General features: G+C 44.2%; 1 protein-coding gene across 2 annotated transcripts in view; it reads left to right on the forward strand.

Annotated features, from left to right (window-relative positions):
• SLCO3A1 (solute carrier organic anion transporter family member 3A1) overlaps positions 1-22,753 on the forward strand; it is a 326,271-nt gene that overhangs the window by 298,873 nt on the left and 4,645 nt on the right. The window contains exons 9-10 of one of the 2 annotated variants that reach the window (XM_030815054.1): positions 390-454; positions 17,752-20,912. In XM_030815054.1, coding sequence (XP_030670914.1) covers positions 390-454; positions 17,752-18,131 — 445 coding nt within the window. In that variant the 3' untranslated portion in view covers positions 18,132-20,912. Of the gene's footprint in view, positions 1-389; positions 455-17,751; positions 20,913-22,753 lie in introns of those variants that run through there. The other variant, XM_030815055.1, reaches the window with a different exon arrangement.

A 22,753-nucleotide genomic window follows, 5' to 3' on the forward strand; every position in this document is an offset into this window, starting at 1 on the left:
CTGTTTGTGAAGGATAAGGGGAGTTATTTTCTCAGTTGATGTTTTCCCCTGCATACACGTACCCCACCAACTTAAGATGCTTCCTGATCTCAGCAAAACCAACATGTCTTTAAACATAGGCTTTATGACCAAATTTGCATTCTGTCCTTCAAATGACAAGGTTAGCTCCAGTTATTAAAAAACACTGTTAAATTCCTAAACTTATCTTGGCACCACAGTTGCAGTTATTTTTCAGACTTTAGGCAGGAAAAGAAAAAGACACTATTAGTAATTTTCTAAAGAAGAGCTCTGATGGACAGCAGCAAATGACTCTGGGGTCTGTTAATTACAGGGGAGTGATAAGAATCTGTTTGTTTGTTTGTTTTTTCTCGTCATCTCTTTGCACGTAGGACAGTCAGCCCTGAACTCAAGTCTTACGCTTTGGGAGTTCTTTTTCTCCTCCTTCGTTTGTTGGGTACGTATTATCTTTTTGTTTCCTCAATAATGAATTGGATGCTTATTACTAGGTGAGTAACTGTCAGTGAAATTATCCCATTTCCTAGGTCTGTCTCTTTTTTCTTTGAAGTTTAATTATTAGTAAATAAGAAATTTTAAGTCTCAAAATTTTGGTCAGAGATAAACTCAGACACTGCCTGGATATCACAAAGTTCTCATTTATACCAACTCTTATCTTCATGCCACCCTGAATTCTCATCGGCATAAGGAGGAAAAGTGATGGCACCAAAGGGGAAAAAAATCTGGTGGTGTAATTTGGCATCTTCATTAAGCAAGCCATGAGCAGCTTGTGAAATGCTTCGTTTATGGGGCCGCCAGCTGGGAGAGAGAGGCGTTCTCACAATGCCTTGAAAATGGAAACTTTGCATCCTTTAAATTTTTCCAAACTGACTTAGTTCATTTACCTTGAATTTCTGGGATGGGGCAAATGTGACCTTCATACTATAGGGCCCATGTTTCAAGATTTGATATAGAAAGAAGGAATAAAATCTAACCTCTTGTTTTTAAGATACGCAAAAGGAAGATGAGATAGTCCGTGGTTCACCCAAGGTCCTTCCTGTGCACTGGCTGGGCTAACACTGGGCCTGGTTCCCAGCTATGCCTGCTTTTCTCTTGCCGTACCACACTGTTGCTTTATGAGCGTTCTTTTGTTAAGGCCAAGATCAAGATAACTTTTTTCCTTGAATAATAGGACAGTCGCCTTCCCCAGTGGACTTTAAATGGCATCTGAATGTAGAAGGGAAGACAACCATGACCTGTATTTTTAGGGTAGAAATAAAATTCCTCATTCCAAGTATATAATCATGGATAAGAACAAATACCTAGCTATAGAAATGTTTGTAAAAGTGGAAAATTGGCAGCAACCCAAAAGCCCAACGGCAGGCAATTACTTAAATCAGTTATGGTCTATCATCGCAGTAGGATTTATGTTCCCCTTTAAAATTCTGGAAAGAAAAATATACTTAGAAAGGGCACATGATAGGTGGAAGGGGAAAAAAAAGGTCTATAATGTAATAAAGTGGAAAAATATTGCAAAAGATATCAAAAGAGTATCAGCTATTACCTTTGAGTAATAAGGTTATATTTTCTAAATTTGTTTTAAAGTTTTGAACGAAATGTCTGTTACTTTTATGAGATTAATTTTTATATACCGATATATGAAAGAAAAATATTAACCTTTAGATCCATTAAGGTCCTCCCTGGAGAATGGCAAATACATAGCATATGTCTCTCCTCACCTTCCTTCTCTGCCTATAGCAAAAACTTTCTATCAATCAATCTATGATCATTCCCTCTGTGCCTGGTAGAAGACCTCAGAATGCTCTCAACCATAGCAATCCATGTTTCTTGGTATATACATGGAAACTCAAATGGCATTGTCTTAAGTCTAAGTCATGGAAAATAGAAGTGCTCTAGGTATGAAGATGCCCCAATTAAAACAAGTTCAGCGCTAATTCAAAGTAAAGCATTTGGGCCTTCCTGGGAAGCTGTAGTAGCATGCAGAAATACCAAGGCAGAGTTATCATCGTGCTGATTTTTTCCTGTCAGTGGGAGGGTGCAATCTGCATACATCATTACACCCCTGCTCTCACTGCAGTGTGGGGTGGATCGAAAGGTGGATGTGTAATATTAACTGGCACATTGGGACCCTAATTTTTGCAAATGGTAAAGCCATTCCACATATGCATTTGTTCAAGAAGCTAATGTTTATTGAAAACCTATTGTGTTCGAAGCCATGACCCATCCCCAGGTAAGTGACCTCAGCTCCGCCCTTACGAGTCCTCTGGGGCTGGCCAGGGAAGGTAAGAGCCCACCCTCCTCATCTGTGGAGTTGCTATGGAGATCTCTGCACCTCTAGACAGATACTAAGGACTCAACACAACTGGCAAAATATTTTATTGATAGCACAAGATGGAAAACAATTTGCAAGATATTTCTGAAAAGTTAATGAAAATTGTAGGATAGTTGAAAGGAAAAGTGAACATTATGAGGCATATGATACTGTTAAAATCATCATACACTGCGGTAAATCAGTTTCAATATCTGTATGCCTGCCCCAGGAATAATCAACCAGGTGGTACCTAGAATAGTGTTTTTCAACTGCTGCAACTGTAATCTAGAGCAAGAGGTGACAAGTTTTGCATTGTGGCCCAGTACACACATGCTATGCCTAGATACAGCTGAAAAAAAAAAAAAAAAAAAAACCATGAAAAAATACTCACTGTAATAGGTATGACACGTTCTGCCATTTTCTTTTTTTTTTATTTTATTTTATTTTATTTTTTTTTATTATACTTTAGGGTTTTAGGGTACATGTGCACAATGTGCAGGTTTGTTACATATGTATCCATGTGCCATGTTGATTTCCTGCACCCATTAACTCGTCATTTAGCATTAGGTGTATCTCCTAATGCTGTCCCTCCCCCCTCCCCCCACCCCACAACAGTCCCCGGAGTGTGATGTTCCCCTTCCTGTGTCCATGAGTTCTCATTGTTCAATTCCCACCTATGAGTGAGAACATGCGGTGTTTGGTTTTTTGTCCTTACGATAGTTTACTGAGAATGATGTTTTCCAGTTTCATCCATGTCCCTACAAAGGACACGAACTCATCATTTTTTATGGCTGCATAGTATTCCATGGTGTATATGTGCCACATTTTCTTAATCCAGTCTATTGTTGTTGGACATTTGGGTTGGTTCCAACTCTTTGCTATTGTGAATAGTGCCGCAATAAACATACGTGTGCATGTGTCTTTATCGCAGCATGATTGATAGTCCTTTGGGTATATACCCAGTAATGGGATGGCTGGGTCAAATGGTATTTCTAGTTCTAGATCCCTGAGGAATCGCCACACTGACTTCCACAATGGTTGAACTAGTTTACAGTCCCACCAACAGTGTAAAAGTGTTCCTATTTCTCCACATCTTCTCCAGCACCTGTTGTTTCCTGATTTTTTAATGATGGCCATTCTAACTGGTGTGAGATGGTATCTCATTGTGGTTTTGATTTGCATTTCTCTGATGGCCAGTGATGATGAGCATTTCTTCATGTGTTTTTTGGCTGCATAAATGTCTTCTTTTGAGAAGTGTCTGTTCATATCCTTTGCCCACTTTTTGACGGGGTTGCAGCTTTCTACATATGGCTAGCCAGTTTTCCCAGCACCATTTATTAAATAGGGAATCCTTTCCCCATTTCTTGCTTTTGTCAGGTTTGTCAAAGATCAGATAGTTGTAGCTATGCGGCATCATTTCTGAGGGCTCTGTTCTGTTCCATTGATCAATGTCTCTGTTGTGGTACCAGTACCATGCTGTTTTGGTTACTGTAGCCTTGTAGTATAGTTTGAAGTCAGGTAGCGTGATGCCTCCAGCTTTGTTCTTTTGGCTTAGGATTGACTTGGTGATGCGGGCTCTTTTTTGGTTCCATATGAACTTTAAAGTCGTTTTTTCCAATTCTGTGAAGAAAGTCATTGGTAGCTTGATGGGGATGGCATTGAATCTATAAATTACCTTGGGCAGTATGGCCATTTTCACGATATTGATTCTTCCAACCCATGAGCATGGAATGTTCTTCCATTTGTTTGTATCTTCTTTTATTTCATTGAGCAGTGGTTTGTAGTTCTCCTTGAAGAGGTCCTTCACATCCCTTGTAAGTTGGATTCCTAGGTATTTTATTCTCTTTGAAGCAATTGTGAATGGGAGTTCACTCATGATTTGGCTCTCTGTTTGTCTGTTATTGGTGTACAAGAATGCTTGTGATTTTTGTACATTAATTTTGTATCCTGAGACTTTGCTGAAGTTGCTAATCAGCTTAAGGAGGTTTTGGGCTGAGACAATGGGGTTTTCTAGATATACAATCATGTCATCTGCAAACAGGGACAATTTGACTCTTTTCCTAATTGAATACCCTTTATTTCCTTCTCCTGCCTGATTGCTCTGGCCAGAACTTCCAGCACTATGTTGAATAGGAGCGGTGAGAGAGGGCATCCCTGTCTTGTGCCAGTTTTCAGAGGGAATGCTTCCAGTTTTTACCCATTCAGTATGATATTGGCTGTGGGTTTGTCATAGATAGCTCTTATTATTTTGAGATACGTCCCATCAATACCTAATTTATTGAGAGTTTTTAGCATGAAGGGTTGTTGAATTTTGTCAAAGGCCTTTTCTGCATCTATTGAGATAATCATGTGGTTTTTGTCTTTGGTTCTGTTTATATGCTGGATTACATTTATTGATTTGCGTATGTTGAACCAGCCTTGCATTCCAGGGATGAAGCCCACTTGATCATGTTGGATAAGCTTTTTGATGTGCTGCTGGATTCGGTTTCCCAGTATTTTATTGAGGATTTTTGCATCAATGTTCATCAAGGATATTGGTCTGAAATTCTCTTTTATGGTTATGTCTCTGCCAGGCTTTGGTATCAGGATGATGCTGGCTTCATAAAATGTGTTAGGGAGGATTCCCTCTTTTTCTATCGATTGGAATAGTTTCAGAAGGAATGGTACCAGTTCCTCCTTGTACCTCTGGTAGAATTCAGCTGTGAATCCATCAGGTCCTGGACTCTTTTTGGTTGGTAAGCTATTGATTGTTGCCACAATTTCAGAACCTGTTATTGGTCTATTCAGAGATTCAACTTCTTCCTGGTTTAGTCTTGGGAGGGTGTATTTGTCGAGGAATTTATCCATTTCTTCTAGATTTTCTAGTTTATTTGCATAGAGGTGTTTGTAGTATTCTCTGATGGTAGATTGTATTTCTGTGGGATCAGTGGTGATATCCCCTTTTTCGTTTTTTATTGCATCTATTTGATTCTTCTCTCTTTTCTTCTTTATTAGTCTTGCTAGCGGTCCATCAATTTTGTTGATCTTTTCAAAAAACCAGCTCCTGGATTCATTAATTTTCTGAAGGGTTTTTTGTGTCTCTATTTCCTTCAGTTCTGCTCTGATTTTAGTTATTGCTAGCCTTCTGCTAGCTTTTGAATATGTTTGCTCTTGCTTTTCTAGTTCTTTTAATTGTGATGTTAGGGTGTCAATTTTGGATCTTTCCTGCTTTCTCTTGTGGGCATTTAGTGCTATAAATTTCCCTCTACACACTGCTTTGAACGTGTCCCAGAGATTCTGGTATGTTGTGTCTTTGTTCTCGTTGGTTTCAAAGAACATCTTTATTTCTGCCTTCATTTCATTATGTACCCAATAGTCATTCAGGAGCAGGTTGTTCAGTTTCCATGTAGTTGAGCAGTTTTGAGTGAGTTTCTTAATCCTGAGTTCTAGTTTGATTGCACTGTGGTCTGAGAGACAGTTTGTTATAATTTCTGTTCTTTTACATTTGCTGAGGAGAGCTTTACTTCCAACTATGTGGTCAATTTTGGAATAGGTGTGGTGTGGTGCTGAAAAAAATGTATATTCTGTTGACCTGGGGTGGAGAGTTCTGTAGATGTCTATTAGGTCCACTTTATGTAGAGCTGAGTTCAATTCCTGGATATCCTTGTTAACTTTCTGTCTGGTTGATCTGTCTAATGTTGACAGTGGGGTGTTAAAATCTCCCATTATTATTGTGTGGGAGTTTAAGTCCCTTTGTAGGTCACTGAGGACTTGCTTTATGAATCTGGGTGCTCCTGTGTTGGGTGCATATATATTTAGGATAGTTAGCTCTTCTTGTTGAATTGATCCCTTTACCATTATGTAATGGCCTTCTTTGTCTCTTTTGATCTTTGTTGGTTTAAAGTCTATTTTATCAGAGACTAGGATTGCAACCCCTGCCTTTTTTTGTTTTCCAGTTGCTTGATAGATCTTCCTCCATCCCTTTATTTTGAGTCTATGTGTGTCTCTGCACGTGAGATGGGTTTCCTGAATACAGCACACTGATGGGTCCTGACTCCTTATCCAGTTTGCCAGTCTGTGTCTTTTGATTGGAGCATTTAGCCCATTTACATTAAACGTTAATATTATTATGTGTGAATCTGATCCTGTCATTATGATGTTAGTTGGTTATTTTGCTCGTTAGTTGCTATAGTTTCTTCCTAGCCTCGATGGTCTTTACAATTTGGCGTGTTTTTGCAGTGGCTGGTGCCGGTTGTTCCTTTCCATGTTTAGTGCTTCCTTCAGGAGCTCTTTTAGGGCAGGCCTGGTGGTGACAAAATCACTCAGCATTTGCTTGTCTGTAAAGTATTTTATTTCTCCTTCACATAGGAAGCTTAGTTTGGCGGGATAGGAGATTCTGGGTTGAAAATTCTTTTCTTTAAGAATGTTGAATATTGGCCCCCACTCTCTTCTGGCTTGTAGAGTTTCTGCTGAGAGATCAGCTGTTAGTCTGATGGGCTTCCCTTTGTGGGTAACCCAACCTTTCTCTCTGGCTGCCCTTAACATTTTTTCCTTCATTTCAACTTTGGTGAATCTGACAATTATGTGTCTTGGAGTTGCCCTTCTCGAGGAGTATCTTTGTGGCATTCTCTGTATTTCCTGAATCTGAATGCTGGCCTGCTTTGCTAGATTGGGGAAGTTCTCCTGGATAATATCTTGCAGAGTGTTTTCCAACTTGGTTCCATTCTCCCCATCATTTTCAGGTACACCAATCAGACGTAGCTTTGGTCTTTTCACATAGTCCCAAATTTCTTGGAGGCTTTGTTCATTTCTTTTTATTCTTTTTTCTCTAAACTTCCCTTCTCTCTTCATTTCATTCATTTCATCTTCCATCACTGATACCCTCTCTTCCAGTTGATCGCATCTGCTACTGAGGCTTCTGCAATCTTCATGTAGTTCTCGAAACTTGGCTTTCAGCTCCATCAGCTCCTTTAAGCCCTTCTCTCCATTGGTTATTCTAGTTATCCATTCTTCTAATTTTTTTTCAAAGTTTTTAACTTCTTTGCTATTGTTTTGAATTTCCTCCCGTAGCTCAGAGTAGTTTGATCGTCTGAAGCCTTCTTCTCTCAACTCATCAAAGTCATCCTCCATCCAGCTTTGTTCCGTTGCTGGTGAGGAACTGCCTTCCTTTGGAGGAGGAGAGGTGCTCTGTTTTTTAGAGTTTCCAGTTTTTGTGTTCTGTTTTTTCCCCATCTTTGTGGTTTTATCTACTTTTGGTCTTTGATGATGGTGATGTACAGATGGGCTTTTGGTGTGGATGTCCTTTCTGTTTGTTAGTTTTCCTTCTACCAGACAGGACCCTCAGCTGCAGGTCTGTTGGAGTTTACTAGAGGTCCACTCCAGACCCTGTTTGGCTGAATGTCAGCAGCGGTGGCTGCAGAACAGCGGATTTTCGTGAGACCACAAATTCAGCTGTCTGATAGTTCCTCTGAAAGTTTTGTCTCAGAGGAGTACCCGGCTGAATGAGGTGTCAGTCTGTCCCTACTGGGGGGGTGCCTCCCAGTTAGGCTGCTCAGGGGTGAGGGACCCACTTTAGGAGGCAGTCTGTCCGTTCTCAGATCTCCAGCTGCATGGTGGGAGAACCACTACTCTCTTCAAAGCTGTCAGTCAGACAGCGACATTTAAGTCTGTGGAGTTTCTTGCTGAGTTTTTGTTTGTCTGTGCCCTGCCCCCAGAGGTGGAGCCTACAGAGGCAGGCAGGCCTCCTTGAGCTGTGGTGGGCTCCACCCAGTTCGAGCTTCCTGGCTGCTTTGTTTACCTAAGCAAGCCTGGGCAATGGCGGGCGCCCCTCCCCCAGCCTCGCTGCCGCCTTGCAGCTTGATCTCAGACTACTGTGCTAGCAATCAGCGAGACTCCGTGGGCATAGGACCCTCTGAGCCAGGTGCGGGACACAATCTCCTAGTGTGCTGTTTTCCAGGCCCGTTGGGAAAGCGCAGTATTAGGATGGGACTGACCCGATATTCCAGGTGCCGTCTGTTTCCCCTTTCTTTGACTAGGAAAGGGAACTCCCTGACCCCTTGCACTTCCCGAGTGAGGCAATGCCTGGCCCTGCTTCGGCTCGTGCACAGTGCGCTTCACCGACTGTCCTGTACCCACTGTTAGGCACTCCCTAGTGAGATGAAACCGGTACCTCAAGCAGAAATGCAGAAATCATCTGTCTTCTGTGTCGCTGGGGCTGGGAGCTGGAGACTGGAGCTGTTCCTATTCGGCCATCTTGGCTCCACCCTCGCCGTTTTCTATTCTAGTCTATTACATGCTTTTAAAAAAGTTGGTTGTGACCCACTCTATTGATTTTATTGCCCATTATGAGTCATAAATTAGAGACTGGAAAACCCTGCTCTAGAAGACTGACACAGCTTCATCTTTCAATTAAAAGCAGCTCATTGAAGAAGTCTTAGCATTTGGCCTAATTCCCTTTCTTGCAGGACCCAGTAAGATTAACCACCATTATTGTTAATGTGAAGGCCGGCAAAGACATCAGATCCTGTGACATTGTCAACTTTTTTGCTGGCCTAGCAAGGGCAATGGGGATACAATGGGGACATCACAGGTTAGTGTGACAAGATTCCAGTTGGCACAGGTGCAACAGGAATATGTAGAAGGGCCTCCTGATCTTGCCTTGGGATGCGAGCAGTGGGTTCGGAAAGGACGTGATGTCTATGCTTAGCCCTGGGGAAGGAGTAAGAGTCATACAGATGAGCAGAGAGAAGGACTTAAGGGGTAAAAGCCTGGGGATGAACAAAGGTCCCAGCATGTTTGGGGGCTGCAGAAGGCCCAGACTGGGGGGAAAGGGAGGATGGAAGAAGATGCAGCTGGAGAGGGTAGTAGATCAGGAACTTGGTCAGGAAGGGCTTCTGCCCTGTTGCTGCATTTGACCTTTATCTCGGGAGGGTGAGACAGAAGAATCCCTTGAACCCGGGAAGCAAATGAAAGTTGTTGACGGGCTTTAACCTGAGAGTGAAAAGATCCACTGTGTATTTTAGAAAGGGCTTGTCTGCCATGTGGAGAATAAGAACATGGCTGAAGAAGTTGCTGCTGTAATGAAGTGAATGACTGTGGCTCATGCTAGGATGGGGAGAGGGTAGGGTTGAGAAATAAAAGGAGGAACCTGCATTATTCTCTGAGTGGAAGCATAAGGACTGGAGTCTCAGAAAGGGGCACCCACAGTGCCCACTCCTAGGAAAGTCTTGGGTAATGTGAACAGGGGAATTATTTATGAGAGGAAGAGAGGATGTAGAGCAAGTTGGGAGTGGTGGAGACCAGTGCTCTCCAGTGGAACACTCTGTGATGATGGAAATGTTCTCTGTCTGTACCACAGGTGCTGTTGCACACTAGAAATGTGGCTTCTGTAGCCTACTTATTTTTACTAGTTTTCACATAAGTAGCCAGATGTGGCCAGTGTCTGCCATACTGGACAATGAGGGGGCCATCTTTGATGCACCATCCTCATGGGTCACAGTGAGGAAGTGGGATAGGGGAACAGGAAGACCCTCTTTCCAGACACTTGGGTGTAAGTGAAGAGGGCAGGAGCTAGAAATGAATGTGAGATTGGTCTCCCTTGTTGCTTTACACACCAACAGCAAGGAGTTGGTAGAAAGGGCCAGGGCGGGGCCTGCAGAGGCACTGGTCAGTGGGGCTCTGGGAGTGGCCCCAGCACCCTGGAGTAGAAGCAGGAGCGTGGAGCAAAGAAGCTGAGGGTGATGATCAAAGTAGGGCCGAGATGGGAGAAAGGAGAGAGGATACAGGAACTGTAAAAACTAGTTGTAATAAATAACGGAAAAAGAACTGGAGGCTGTGGCCAAAGCCTTATTGTCTGACTTCGAGATTATGGAAGTGGAGCAGTTCTGACCAATGACAAAGCCCAGGGTGTTGCTGGCCAGAGAGGGACAGGGGTCAAGAGCCTGGATGTTGAGAGTGAGTTAATGAAAGGCTCACGTGGACAAGTGTATGTTGAGTAGGGGAGGAAGACACTGAGCTGGAGAAAGGTCAGTGAATTCAGAGGAAACTGAACGATCTACTCATAGCAGAATTCCTGGTGTAATTGAGTCCATCCTCCTTTACTCTTCTGCAGGTGTCGTGGCTACTCCTTTTCTCTCCGGGCTGTGGGCAAACTCTCTGCTCCTGAGTTGGTCTAGAATCTTGTTCCTGGGGCCTACTGCTTGCCAGGACGTTACACCAAATTAAATTAGTGGAAACAAACATGCGCTGAGACTCTTCCACATCCAAGGTGCTGTCTAGGGGCTGCTCAGGGTGCACAGATAAGTAGGTGCCAATATCCTGCCTCTGGCGGCTCCAGTAGGAGAACGAAGCAAGTGTGGGGAAGGTGTGGGGTTAGAAGAGTTATAGAGGGCCTTGATTTTCAAGGGGAGAAATTATACTTGGCTGAGTAGTTGCCAGTGTGGAGCAAATGGGAGTTTCAGATGGGAGAGTGAATATACATTCAGAATTCTGCTTTAGGTAGAGCAGCAGGTGAGCAGGGCATGAGGTTTAGCAGGATGCAGGATAACCCATCAAAAGCATTGAAGTGAGAAGCTGACCACCAGCAAAGCAGTGGGTTTGAATGGCAAAGACAGATGGGAGCCACATAGAGAGACAGCATCTATTGAGACCCCCCAACCCAACCGACCTAAGTGAAAGCGAAAGAGAAGCAACGAAAGCTCAAGATGAGGCTGAGGTTTGGAGCCCCTGGGACTGGGGCTGTGGAGAAGCCTTTAATAGAATAAGACACAATAGATCAAGTGTCTCAGGGTGTCATTAGGGATGGGCTTAGCTTCCACAATACCACCACAAACTCCCCATTCACTGACCCTGCCTCTTAATTTTCCAGCGTGCCCGCCTAGCCAAAAGCATAGGGAAGGCCCTTGGGGTGCATTTCTGTAGGCAGGGGTCATTCCTGAGCAGATTGTCCTTGGTCTGGGGTGATTTGTGAACTACTCTGGAAAAGCACATCCTAGACACTCCTGATGTGGCTTGTCAGACATTTGTTGAGTTCCTGCTGTGAGCATCATCTTGCATACGACAAAGTTTAGTTTATAGGCAAGTGGAGAAATGAATGTGTTAAATGCTGCTTTGGAAGAAGCAAGCACAGCAGGCCCAGGGGCCCCAAGTGAGAGATGAGAGGGAGTGAGATACGGCGGTGGGATGCATGGAAGACCCCTTCCACTTGCCTACACTTTTAATTGTTCGTTCGGCGAACATATGTTAGGCGCCAGCCATGTGCCCTGGCTCTGTCAGCAGTGTACCTCACCTCCTGATGGACCTGCACCACCCATGATCTGCCTCCCTTACCTATGCTGAGATGACATCCAGTACTTACCATGGCCCTCTAAAGTCAGTCACACCTGCTCTTGAGCCTAGCTCTGCCTTTCCTGACCATGTGGCAGATTATTTAAGCTCTCTGGGCCTTAGCAACTTTCACAAGGGGTCCAGGAATGAAAGGAGAACATAGTAGCTCCTCCAGACTCTCCAGTTTAAGAAAAGTAAATGTCAGGTATCACTGGAAAACAGCCCAGATTCTTTCTTGGCATTGCTGAAGCAGAGAACTCATTAAACCTTCCAGGAGAATACACTTTTCAGCATCTCCCTTTCTAGCTGGTGCTGGACATAACAGTAATTCCACCAGGTTGAATAGAGATTCCATGGTGAATTCGAGTCTTGGCGGGTAAGCCAGAGAGAAACAGATATCTTTTTAAATGTAAATGGCCGTAATTTTCAGCTTCCATTTTGTCCCATAAAGGAATTTGAACTTATTTTTCTTACAAAAGCCTTTCAGTTCACCTTTTAAGTTTAGACCAAAGAATATAAATAGGCCCAGCCATTTCAACTGAGAGAGTAAATTAAATAGCCAAGATATAAGGCCCTGAGGTTTAATCTCTGTTAATAGATTTCAGGAAAGCAGAGACAATGTTCTTAAATTGTGCAGCAATTTATGCATTGAAATATAGATAGCTGCAATTTAAGCCAGAGTGTAATAGTAAGATTTAGTCCTTTTAATATTCCCTCTAGTAGCGGGGAGCAGCACTGAGCCTGCACATACCCTCCTCAGCACACGGTGGGTTCCCAGTGCCCCAACAATGGGACCCTATTAACACCTGCTTCATCCACAAGTTCCTGCCCAGAGGACATAGGGAGAAGACAAGATAAAAAAAAGAGAACTGCTCTTGCAGGCTTTAGGGAAGAGGGCTTTAGGGAAGACAGCATTTCTTCAAAAGACACAGTTACTAAAGAAATACACCACCATCATCAAGCTCCCTTGTAACTAAGGACTGAACAGTGAAGGAGCTCAAAACCAGAGGGGACACTAAAGTCCACCTGGCCCCCCCGCCACCCTCTGCCTTGTCCTGCCTTCTGGACACACCTGATTATCCTCTAAAACTCACTTATGATGTGGAGAATTTTTTTTTTTTTTTTTTGAGACGAGTCTCACTCTGTCACCCAGCCTGGAGTGCAATGGTGTGATCTTGGCTCACTGCAACCTCTGCTTCCCAGGTTCAAGTGATTCTCCTGCCTCAGCCTCCCGAGTAGATGTGCAGAATTCTTGCCAATGGGGGTTATTCACTGCATCACAGCTTGAAAGGTTTTCTGCAACTCTCTCTCTAGAGGTGGTGAACTTAGGACGGATTTTCATTTACCCAAAAGAGTTCCTGAACATGGAACAAAAGCCAAACAGCAGCAAGGGAACCAGATTTTTGGAGCGCCCACCCTGTGAGGGCTTCTCAAATGGCGTCCCATTGATTCCTTACAAAAGCTCTGCCTGAAGGTATGATCGTGCCCATTGTATAAACAGTGAAACCGAGATGCACTAAAGTTGTGTGAATCACACAGTTCCCAAGTGGCGGAATTAGAATCCAAAATCAGCTGTCTCTGGTTCATAAATTTGCATTTCCTCCCCATCACCAAAACTCCAGACGTGAACTCCCTGTCTGAGTTCACATCAAACCCTACCACGATGACAACTCCGTGTCTCTTCCTGCTGACAAGCACAGTATCTGCCATTACTGCCTCAGGTGTCCCGTGAAATACTGAGTTTGTTTACAAAATAAGTCTCCCAGCCTTCTCTATGTATTAGCAACCCCAGAGAAGGAAGGGCTGCCCGCTTTGCAAAGATCAAACCTCCTGTGTGTTTCACCCTCTGCACACTTCAAAACCAGGCTTCTACAAGCCCGTTACTCCAGGAGCTTAGCAAAAGGGTAAATAAAATGTTCTCTGTATCCCTGGAAATCCACAATAAGAGCTCTAAAGTCTTCTCAAATCAACAGACTCTGAATTAGAAGGAAGGAGATTATTGGGTTTGGAATTTTGAAATATCAAACCTGGAACAAATAATCTCTGTCACTCTCAGTTTATTTGTATGTGAAATAAGGTGGGGCAGGGGGAGTGGTTATGGAGGGGATGCATAATGGATGTAGAGCACTCTATACAGTCCTGGGTAGAAGGTAATTAATGATACTACTTATCATGACAGTTGCCACAGTCACACTGTCACAGTCTCCCATTTGTCTGTGGGGAACCAGCTCCTTGCAGGGACTGCCTGAGTTTTTGTTTGGTCCAACTGAGTGATAAACATATAAGGATGTGGGGCTGGGCATGAAAATGACACCAAGGTGGGACTCCCTTCTGTGACTCATCAGGTGAGTTCCAGAATGGCAGAGGCCTCTAACAAAAAAGATGCAGTCAGTTCGTCTCTGGTATTCTCTGCACACCTGCAGTTTAGGGCCTGATAACTAGACCTTCCCTTTGGGAAAGAATTTTAAGTGAATAAAAAGGAAAAGATGAATTTGATGGAAAAGCCAATATTTTCACTATTCAGAAGTATAAAAGGAATCTCATAAAGGTTATACTTAAGGTACTCAACCTAGAGTTTATTCTAAAATACCACCCCAAGTCCCCTAAAACATGAATAAGGTGGCAAAAGTTCTGGTTGCATGGAAAGATCAGACCCTTGCACAACACTCACACACACAGCTCATTTGTGTAGTGTTTACCTTAGCCCTTACCAAGGAGGGTGGTATTAGCTCCATTTTAAAGATGAAGAAACAGACATTGAAAGATCAAGTGACTTTCTCTCCAGGACTTTTGGCACCTTAAAAGTTCTTTCATCTCGGCTAGGTGCCGTGGCTCACGCCTGTAATCCCAGCACTTTGGGAGGCCAAGGCAGGCAGATCACAAGGTCAAGAGATCGGACCATCCTGGCCAACATAATGAAACCCCGTCTCTACTAAAAATACAAAAATTAGCCGGGCGTAGTGGCATGCACCTGTAGTCCCAGCTACTTGGGAGACTGAGGCAGGAAAATCACTTGAACCCGGGAGGCGGAGGTTGCAGTGAGCCGAGATCATGCCACTGCACTCCAGCCTGGCCACAGAGCGAAACTCTGTCTCAAAAAAAAAAAAATTCATCTCTACCACAAACGCTCTCTGAAATACTGAGCAGAGCATAGCATGAAAAACTTTGGTAGGTTTTGTTTTTTTTGGAGACAGGATCCCATTTTGTCTCCTAGCCTGGACTGCAGTGGCGTGATCATGGCTCACTGCAGCCTGGAACTCCTGGGCTCAAGTGATCCTCCCATCAGCCTCCTGAGTACGTAGCCTTCAAATTGTTGTTTAGAGGTTTTGTCATCTGGTAGTGGAGCTTGACAATAGGCAAGATAAAATTGGCATATTTATTTATCACATAGAGGTATGCCCTACTTGAAAGACAACCAAGTGTTATAAAAACTCTCACTCAGGTACATGAATGAGTTACACAGTGGTATTTTGGAGGGATATTTTGGTTTTAACAAATATTAACGAATGGTTCCTTTATGTTGCAAATTTCCTTCGATGTGCTTAAAATATGACCTGATTTGCACGGACCTGGAATTTGTATCCAAGTATCCATGCATTACAGAGCAAGGGACACCTGTACCCTCAGTTCCTTCCCACAGCAAAGCGTTTACTAGAGGTGTCCTCTCTAACCTTGGCTCCCTGTCGCTAGGTGAGGGTGGCTAGAACAAAGTGAAATGACCTCAAGAAAGCTCACAAGGAGGGACGAGCATTTGGGAGCTAATCATAATATAATGATTATGCCCCATGCAGAGACAGAAAGGTGAATGGATTTGCTTTGCCCTGCTGTGCCACAGAAACAGGCCACATTAGTTCCTTTTATCTCTAGGTCTATCTGTAATACAAACTGGCTCCAGATCTTCATTTTTTACATAAATAATGTGCTGTGTGGCTTAGTTTCTATTATGCGGTTGCCATGGCAGTTCCTCCAGTTGGCTCTTTTTCAGTGAAATGAAAAAAGGCACTTGTTAGGGGGCAGGGAAAACACACAGGGTTGGTGGGGGAGGGCTCAGACACCTGGGCAGCCTTTGGGATCACAGGGAATACTAGGAATATGAGCTTCCATTCAGCAGAACCACAGCCCAACCTGGCAACCGGAAAGAAGGAAGCAGGTTGTGTGGGATTTTGAGCCTGGAGCTTGTTTATTAAACCGAGCTGCTTGGGAAGTTTAATGAGGTTTCAACCGGAAATCTCGGGGGCTTCTCTTTGGGGTATCAAGCAGCAGAGGTGAAGAGTTCCAAGGAGAAGTACAGAGGCACCTGGGCCGAGAGAGCCCGGAGCTCTGCCAAGCTCATTAGCACTCATAGGGTAACACAGCCCCGCTCTCACCCGATTCCAGGCCTGTCATTAAAACCGGGGGAAGGGCTGCCTCCTTCATTAAGCTTTCCCCCTCTCCCCAACTGCCTTTGGAGGCCCCACAGAACGAAGGTGCTGCTGTGCTTATAATGCACATGCTGTTATTCCGGCAATCATGGATGGACTTCAGGGGCCTATGAACCCCCTGAAATACGGGTTCGATTTTATGGGTAGGTGTATTTTGCTGGGCTATGGGTCTAGATCTCATCAAAATCTCAGAGGGACCTTCCTTCATACAAATTAAATTCAGATGCTCTAGGACTAGCTCTGCAAGGAACACTCCGGATAGAGGTATACAGGCCCTGGGATCTCAGATTTGGCCACACCTAGCTCCAGAGGTCACTTCCTCCTCCTGCAGTCTGTCGCTGAAGATGGTTGGCACTTTATTCTGGCCTCAAGGGGACAGTTTTTTTGAACAGTTAATTTGTATTAGTGACTCATCTGTCACTTTCCCATAGTACAGATGACACTCTCCCCCTTCACTCAGAATCACCTGGGAATGTGAAGGTGCTGAGGACTGCGCTGCACACTAAATGCTCTGATTTCATTGGTCTGGGATGGGACGCCCTGGATGATTGTCATGGGCAGCCAGGTCTGATAACTCAGGGATAACAGCAGGCAAAGAAACACAGAGAGGAACAGGGAACTGAAGTAAGGAAGGGGAACGGTTTTCATCTTATCTGCAATTTTTGGTGACTGGTTGTAGGTACCGGAAATGCTCTACCGTGAGGGTTTCAAAACTGGTTACCACCTCATTCTGAGCTGGGAATATTAAATATCCAGGGGAAGGGAAGTTGTCAGTATATATGCAGATATTTTCCATTTTAAACTATATGTGTATACACACAGATGTACTCAAGTCCAATTTGTGGTCCCTGCACACAAGAGCACACACAGCCCTGAAAGCCTCATACAGAAGCACCACACATAGTATGCCGGTGCTTTGCAGTTTCCCCTATGAGACTACGCCGCTTTCACTGACGCTAAGAATGTTTCCCTTCAAGGAAGACCATCTTGGCCTTCTCAGGCCCTCAGCAGAGGATGATGATGATAATAGCAGCCGTCATTCACTTTACATGGTAAAGTGACCCAGTACAGACTGTGCTAGATGCTTTTTTTTTTTTTTTTTTTGAGATGGAGTCTTGCTTTGTTGCCCAGGCTGAAGTGCAGTGGCACAATCTTGGCTCACTGCTACCTCTGCCTCCCGGGTTCAAGCAATTATTCTGCCTCAGCCTCCCAAGTAGCTGGGACTACAAGTGTGTACCAACATGTACCACAGTGCAAATTCCAGGTTGTCTCTTTAGTAGAGATGGGGTTTCACCATGTTGGCCAGGCTGGTCTCGAACTCCTGATCTCAGGTGATCCACCTGCCTCAGCCTCCCAAAGTGCTGGAATTACAGGTGTGAGCCACCATGCCAGAGTGATGCTTTCTATGTGTAAAGTTAGTCTTCACAGCCATCTGGTGAAGACTGTAGTATTATCATCATCCCTATTTTGCAGATGAGGAAACTAAGGCAGGAGGGCTTAAATAACTTGCTGAGATTTGTACCATAATAAAAAGGCAGAACTGGGGCACAAACTCATGCGCTTTGCCTGCTGAGCATGTCTTCGAGCCACGGAGTCAGACATATTTGCCTGGCAGTGCTGTAAGAAAAGCTAGGCAGAGACAGGAACAGGGGAGCACTGACCACCAGATCCAGAACGCTAACATTCTTTTCCCCGTAACAGGCTTCATCCCTCCACCCCTCATCTTCGGGGCGGGCATCGACTCCACCTGCCTGTTCTGGAGCACGTTCTGTGGGGAGCAGGGCGCCTGCGTCCTCTACGACAACGTGGTCTACAGATACCTGTATGTCAGCATCGCCATCGCGCTCAAATCCTTCGCCTTCATCCTGTACACCACCACGTGGCAGTGCCTGAGGAAAAACTATAAACGCTACATCAAAAACCACGAGGGCGGGCTGAGCACCAGTGAGTTCTTTGCCTCTACTCTGACCCTAGACAACCTGGGGAGGGACCCTGTGCCCGCAAACCAGACACATAGGACAAAGTTTATCTATAACCTGGAAGACCATGAGTGGTGTGAAAACATGGAGTCGGTTTTATAGTGACTAAAGGAGGGTGAACTCTGTGTTAGGAATCCAAGGGTCATTTTTTCTTAAAAAAAGAAAAAAAGGTTTCCAAAAAAAACCGAAACTCAATACACACACAGAGGCACAGACGCACACGCACACACACACACACACACACACAGACACACCGACTTTGTCCTTTTTCTCAACATCAGAGCCAGACAGGATTCAGAATAAGGAGAGAATGAGATCGTGCGGCGGGGTCCTGGAGGCCACTCGCGCGGCTGGGCCACAGAGTCTACTTTGAAGGCACCTCATGGTTTTCAGGATGCTGACAGCTGCAAGCAACAGGCACTGCCAAATTCAGGGAACAGTGGTGGCCAGCTTGGAGGATGGACATTTCTGGATATACATACACATAACAAAACAGAAAACGTTTTTTAAAAGTTTACTAAAAAAAAATAAAAAAAAACGAAGTTGAAAACATTGCCAGATTAAGCACTAGTGACACACCCCGTGCCACCCTCCTTCCTCTAGGTGGGGTTGGGGGCGGGCGCACAAGTCGGAGGGGTGGAAGCCCCACTCCTCTCTCTGACTTTCGCAATATGGGTCACTGTGTAGACGACTCACCCAGTCTGCATGTGGTTCAAGGCCCCAGAGTTCTCTCAGTGATGCTAATGGGTGATCCATGCTGGAGTTTGTAATTGGCACCTCTCACCAGCTCCATTTCCACGTTCAAGACTGAGGGGGAGCCGGGTGGGGGGCCAGCACCTCCCAGTGACGGGCATCCACCTTCCCCCAGCCCCACAGAGTGACCTCAGGAAGCAGTAGGCCTCGCCTGGCTATGACTGACCCGGCTCAGAGCTGGTGAGACCCAACGCAGTCCAAGTCATTTGCTTACATTTGCCAAACAAACATTTTGCCATTTTTAAAAGAAAAAAATACAATCCATATGAATTTCAAACTGTTGTATGTATAACCTTCTAATACTATTTTTAACTACTTCTAAAATCTGTGTTAACCCTTCAAGTCAAGTCACTAACACAGTTCTCCAGGCTGGATTTATTATGCTGGTTGCTTTTACTTTTTTTCTCCTTTTTTAATGCACCAAAAATATGTGATACAAGGGATGCAATTAACCTATTGTAATTTTTATCATTTTATCCTCATTCGGATATTCTACAAAAACAAGAATATACAATGTGTTACAAGAAGAAAAAAAATGCTTCAAAAAGAGTGTATATGCAGCCTGCCTTTAAAAGAATCACATTTGAGACAACAGGGGATAATGTGATGAATTGCAAATTTGCCTTTTAGCTTTCTTCCCCATGATTCAGTGATCACTGTCACGGGAAGCCCTTTTATATTCATGCTTGACATTCTAAGAGGCGTTCTTTTCAGCCTGTGGAGGAGACACTCTTAGATGTGGGTTTGTGTGTATGGGTGCAACACTTCCGGGGATAGGAAAGAAGAACAGTTCCCTAACACAAGCTGTTAAGAAGTCTGTAGCATCTCTGATAACGAATAGACCCACAAGCTCCTGGAAGCTGTCGTGTGTCCAATGCATGAAAATGTCCGTGACATTTTCAGTGTTAGTCTTGAACTAAGGCCCTTGTCTGTGTGTTTTGAAGGTGGGTGAACCTCAGAGAATGAACCTGTTATGATTTGGGGTAAGAATCACGTTGGAAAACCTCTTGCAACCAGCACACTAGGCCTTCTATGGCCATTTCTGTAAGGGGACAGAGCTTAGGTAAAGCCACAAACACTCATACACACACAACAAAGGGCCCTGCTAACTTACCCCTCATGCTTCTCCAGTGACCTTTGTTCATGTCACATTCCTGGCGCTGGAAAAAAACTCACTCAAAGGTTGATTGGTTTGCTTTTTCACCTTGGACACATTTGCATTTTACCCACAAGGCAAACAAAAGAATCAGGAAGTAAAAAATGGTTGGGAGTGGGACAGGTATGGTACCGAATTTTTAATGAACATTGTAAATGAAGAGGCTTGAATGACAGCCCAAATCTAGAGAAAGCACTCAGCAAGAACGACCAAAAGAAAAGCTGTGTCGTGGTGTGGGGCCACTGTGATCAGCTACCTGGGGCAGGATGCTTCTGAGACAGGCCTTTCAACTAACTCCTAGTGTCAGTATGTCCTTGCTTATGAAAATGGGGACACTCATCAGTATGTTAACTAGTAAAGGGGAGATGGTTCTCCAACCACTTCATAAAATATGTACGTTCTGTTGTTCCTAAGCCTTTGATAATATCCTGTACAGATTTTGGTTTAGTTTTGCAAATATATTGCTAATAGGTCCCCTCTTATAGATTATTGCTTGGCCCTTCAAACTCAGTACACACACACTGAGGACCTTTGACCTAGTGTTTTATGGAACTATTTGCATTGAGAGAAAAAAAAAAAAAAAACGTTTTTTAAACTCTTTGCATTTTGGATTTTTTTTCCTAAGAAAGATTTTAGGATGAATGTGAAAAAGATGTTAGAATAACAGGAAGACAACTCCAGGGCTGAGTTTTATCAGAAACTGGGTATAAATTTAAAGGCCACTGTTGCAGGATGGCTCTGAATTCTGTTGTGTCGTCTTTGAAAATTTTAATTTTTCTCATATAGTACCGAACAGAAAACTCAGTCTAGTTTTAATTTGCCTTTTGTGCTCTAAAGAAGCATTGTACATACAACACTAGATCCAGCCCCTCGATTATCTGTTTGGTTTCAAGTGAATGAAAAGATTTCCTGGTAAGATCATTGGATTTACAGAATACAAAAATGTACGGGATGGAATAAACCTAGAAAGTGAATGCGAGAGTTCTCTCTCTTCTGCTACAAACTCCTACACCATCTCAGTTGAACATGCCCAGGGTGGATGAAAAGTCTCTCTCTGCTGAAATTGACAGATCTTTGTAACTCCTACATAGAGACAAAGAAGGTTTGGGTTTTTTGTTTTTTTGTTTGTTTTTTGTTTTTTTTTTAACCAATATCATTCCCTCCTATGAAGTAAGCACATTTTGCAAAAATACCTCTCTAGGGGACAGGGTTTGCTGCCTTCTCTCAGCTGAGGCTGTGTGCTGTCAGGGAATGCTGGCTCTGAGGCACCCTGGGGACACAGGGCTCCAGAAGGCCACAGCATGGCATGCTGGCTTTCCTCACAGCTAACGAAGGAGTGGGAGCAGCCTCCTTTCACGGTCCCCCCGAGGAGCTTGCTAGGAACACTTAACAGGCAAAATAATAACTGGAAAGCCAGACGCTCCTAAGGAATCATTTAACAGAGTTGCTAACGTCTTCCGAGCAGGAGGGAGCGTGCCCCTCCATACAAATCACTTCCTTTTCACCATCTGATCATGGAATGGCTCGCTCTAGTGCTGACTTTTAAAGATTGGTTGAGTGTCATCTGTACATTCCAGTCCCCCGATTCCACTCCCCTGTGTCCAGTAATTGCCCTCCAGCTTCCCCTCACTCACGCTATGGCAGGGCTTCCCAGCCCTTCTAGTCGAAAAGCCTGCAGAAATGTTCCACACAAGGGCAACCAGCTGGTCCCTGGGATGGTGGTCACACCACTCTTGAGGAATTTTCCCAGGAAAAAGATTCTCCTGTGGTTGCTAATGGATATTCTTTCCCACCTTCCAGAGGAGGTCATTCACTGAGGAACATGTAAAATGGAGATAGATACATGTACTAAAACAGAGAAACCTCCGAGGAAAAGTAGTTTCTGGCTCCCCATGTGCCTGCTGGGCTGGTTTTCTTGCTGCCTGCTGCTTCCGGTCCTAGGAAGTCTGGTTTCTTCTCCACCCAGCCATGCCTGCCAGACCTGTGCAGTCTGCTCTAAGCCCTGCTAGGAACTCCAAAGGCCCTACTCAGCAGTGGCAAGCTATGGAGGTCAATGCATAGATGTCAGTGCATCTGATCATACAGTCAAGACCAGAAAAACAGGATGAGCTTCTGTTGCAGTTGGACGGAGTTACACTATATTTTATTGTTGCTTGAATATTTTATTTGGTTTGCTTTAGATGAGGGAAGAAACCATGCAGTTTTTTCAGTCTAACAGATGGAGAATACTTGCTGCTGCCTGGTGCTATTCTTACCTGACTATCTTGATGGCTTGGGAGAACCACATATCTGGCCAGAAGCCAGAGGAAAGTACCAGACACATGGCAGGGGCCTGCTGGCTCCACTGGGCTCATGCCATTCTCCTCTGATTGACCTCCTCTCAACCATGATCCATGTTTCCCTTTAGGGACTGTTTCCCCTTAGGTTAGAATCCACTTCAAATATCTAAGAGGTGCCAACTTTTCCAAGAGAGGGTGCTAGTGAAATTAAATTTGGCCTGGAAGATTAGTTCAAGACCCAAATATAGTATTGATCCATTTTCTAACCTTCCTTCCTTTTTTATTACACCTGCTCCACCCAACTTATTCCAAACCGCTACTCTCCCAACAGCCGCAAGAATGTAATCCCTTAGAGTAAACCACCCTAAATGACAGACTTTGGACCCCACGCCCCTAGTGTATTGTCATTGCTCAAGAGTAAATTGGAATACTCTCTCACTGGTGGAAGATGCAAGGAAGATTTTTGTTCAAATGCCTCTTATCAGGCCTGTTGCCTAGAACAGCATGTGGAATCCACCCTGAATGCACGCAGCCAC

The sequence above is a fragment of the Nomascus leucogenys genome, chromosome 6 (genome assembly GCF_006542625.1).
Source record: "Nomascus leucogenys isolate Asia chromosome 6, Asia_NLE_v1, whole genome shotgun sequence".
Classification (NCBI taxonomy): domain Eukaryota; kingdom Metazoa; phylum Chordata; class Mammalia; order Primates; family Hylobatidae; genus Nomascus; species Nomascus leucogenys.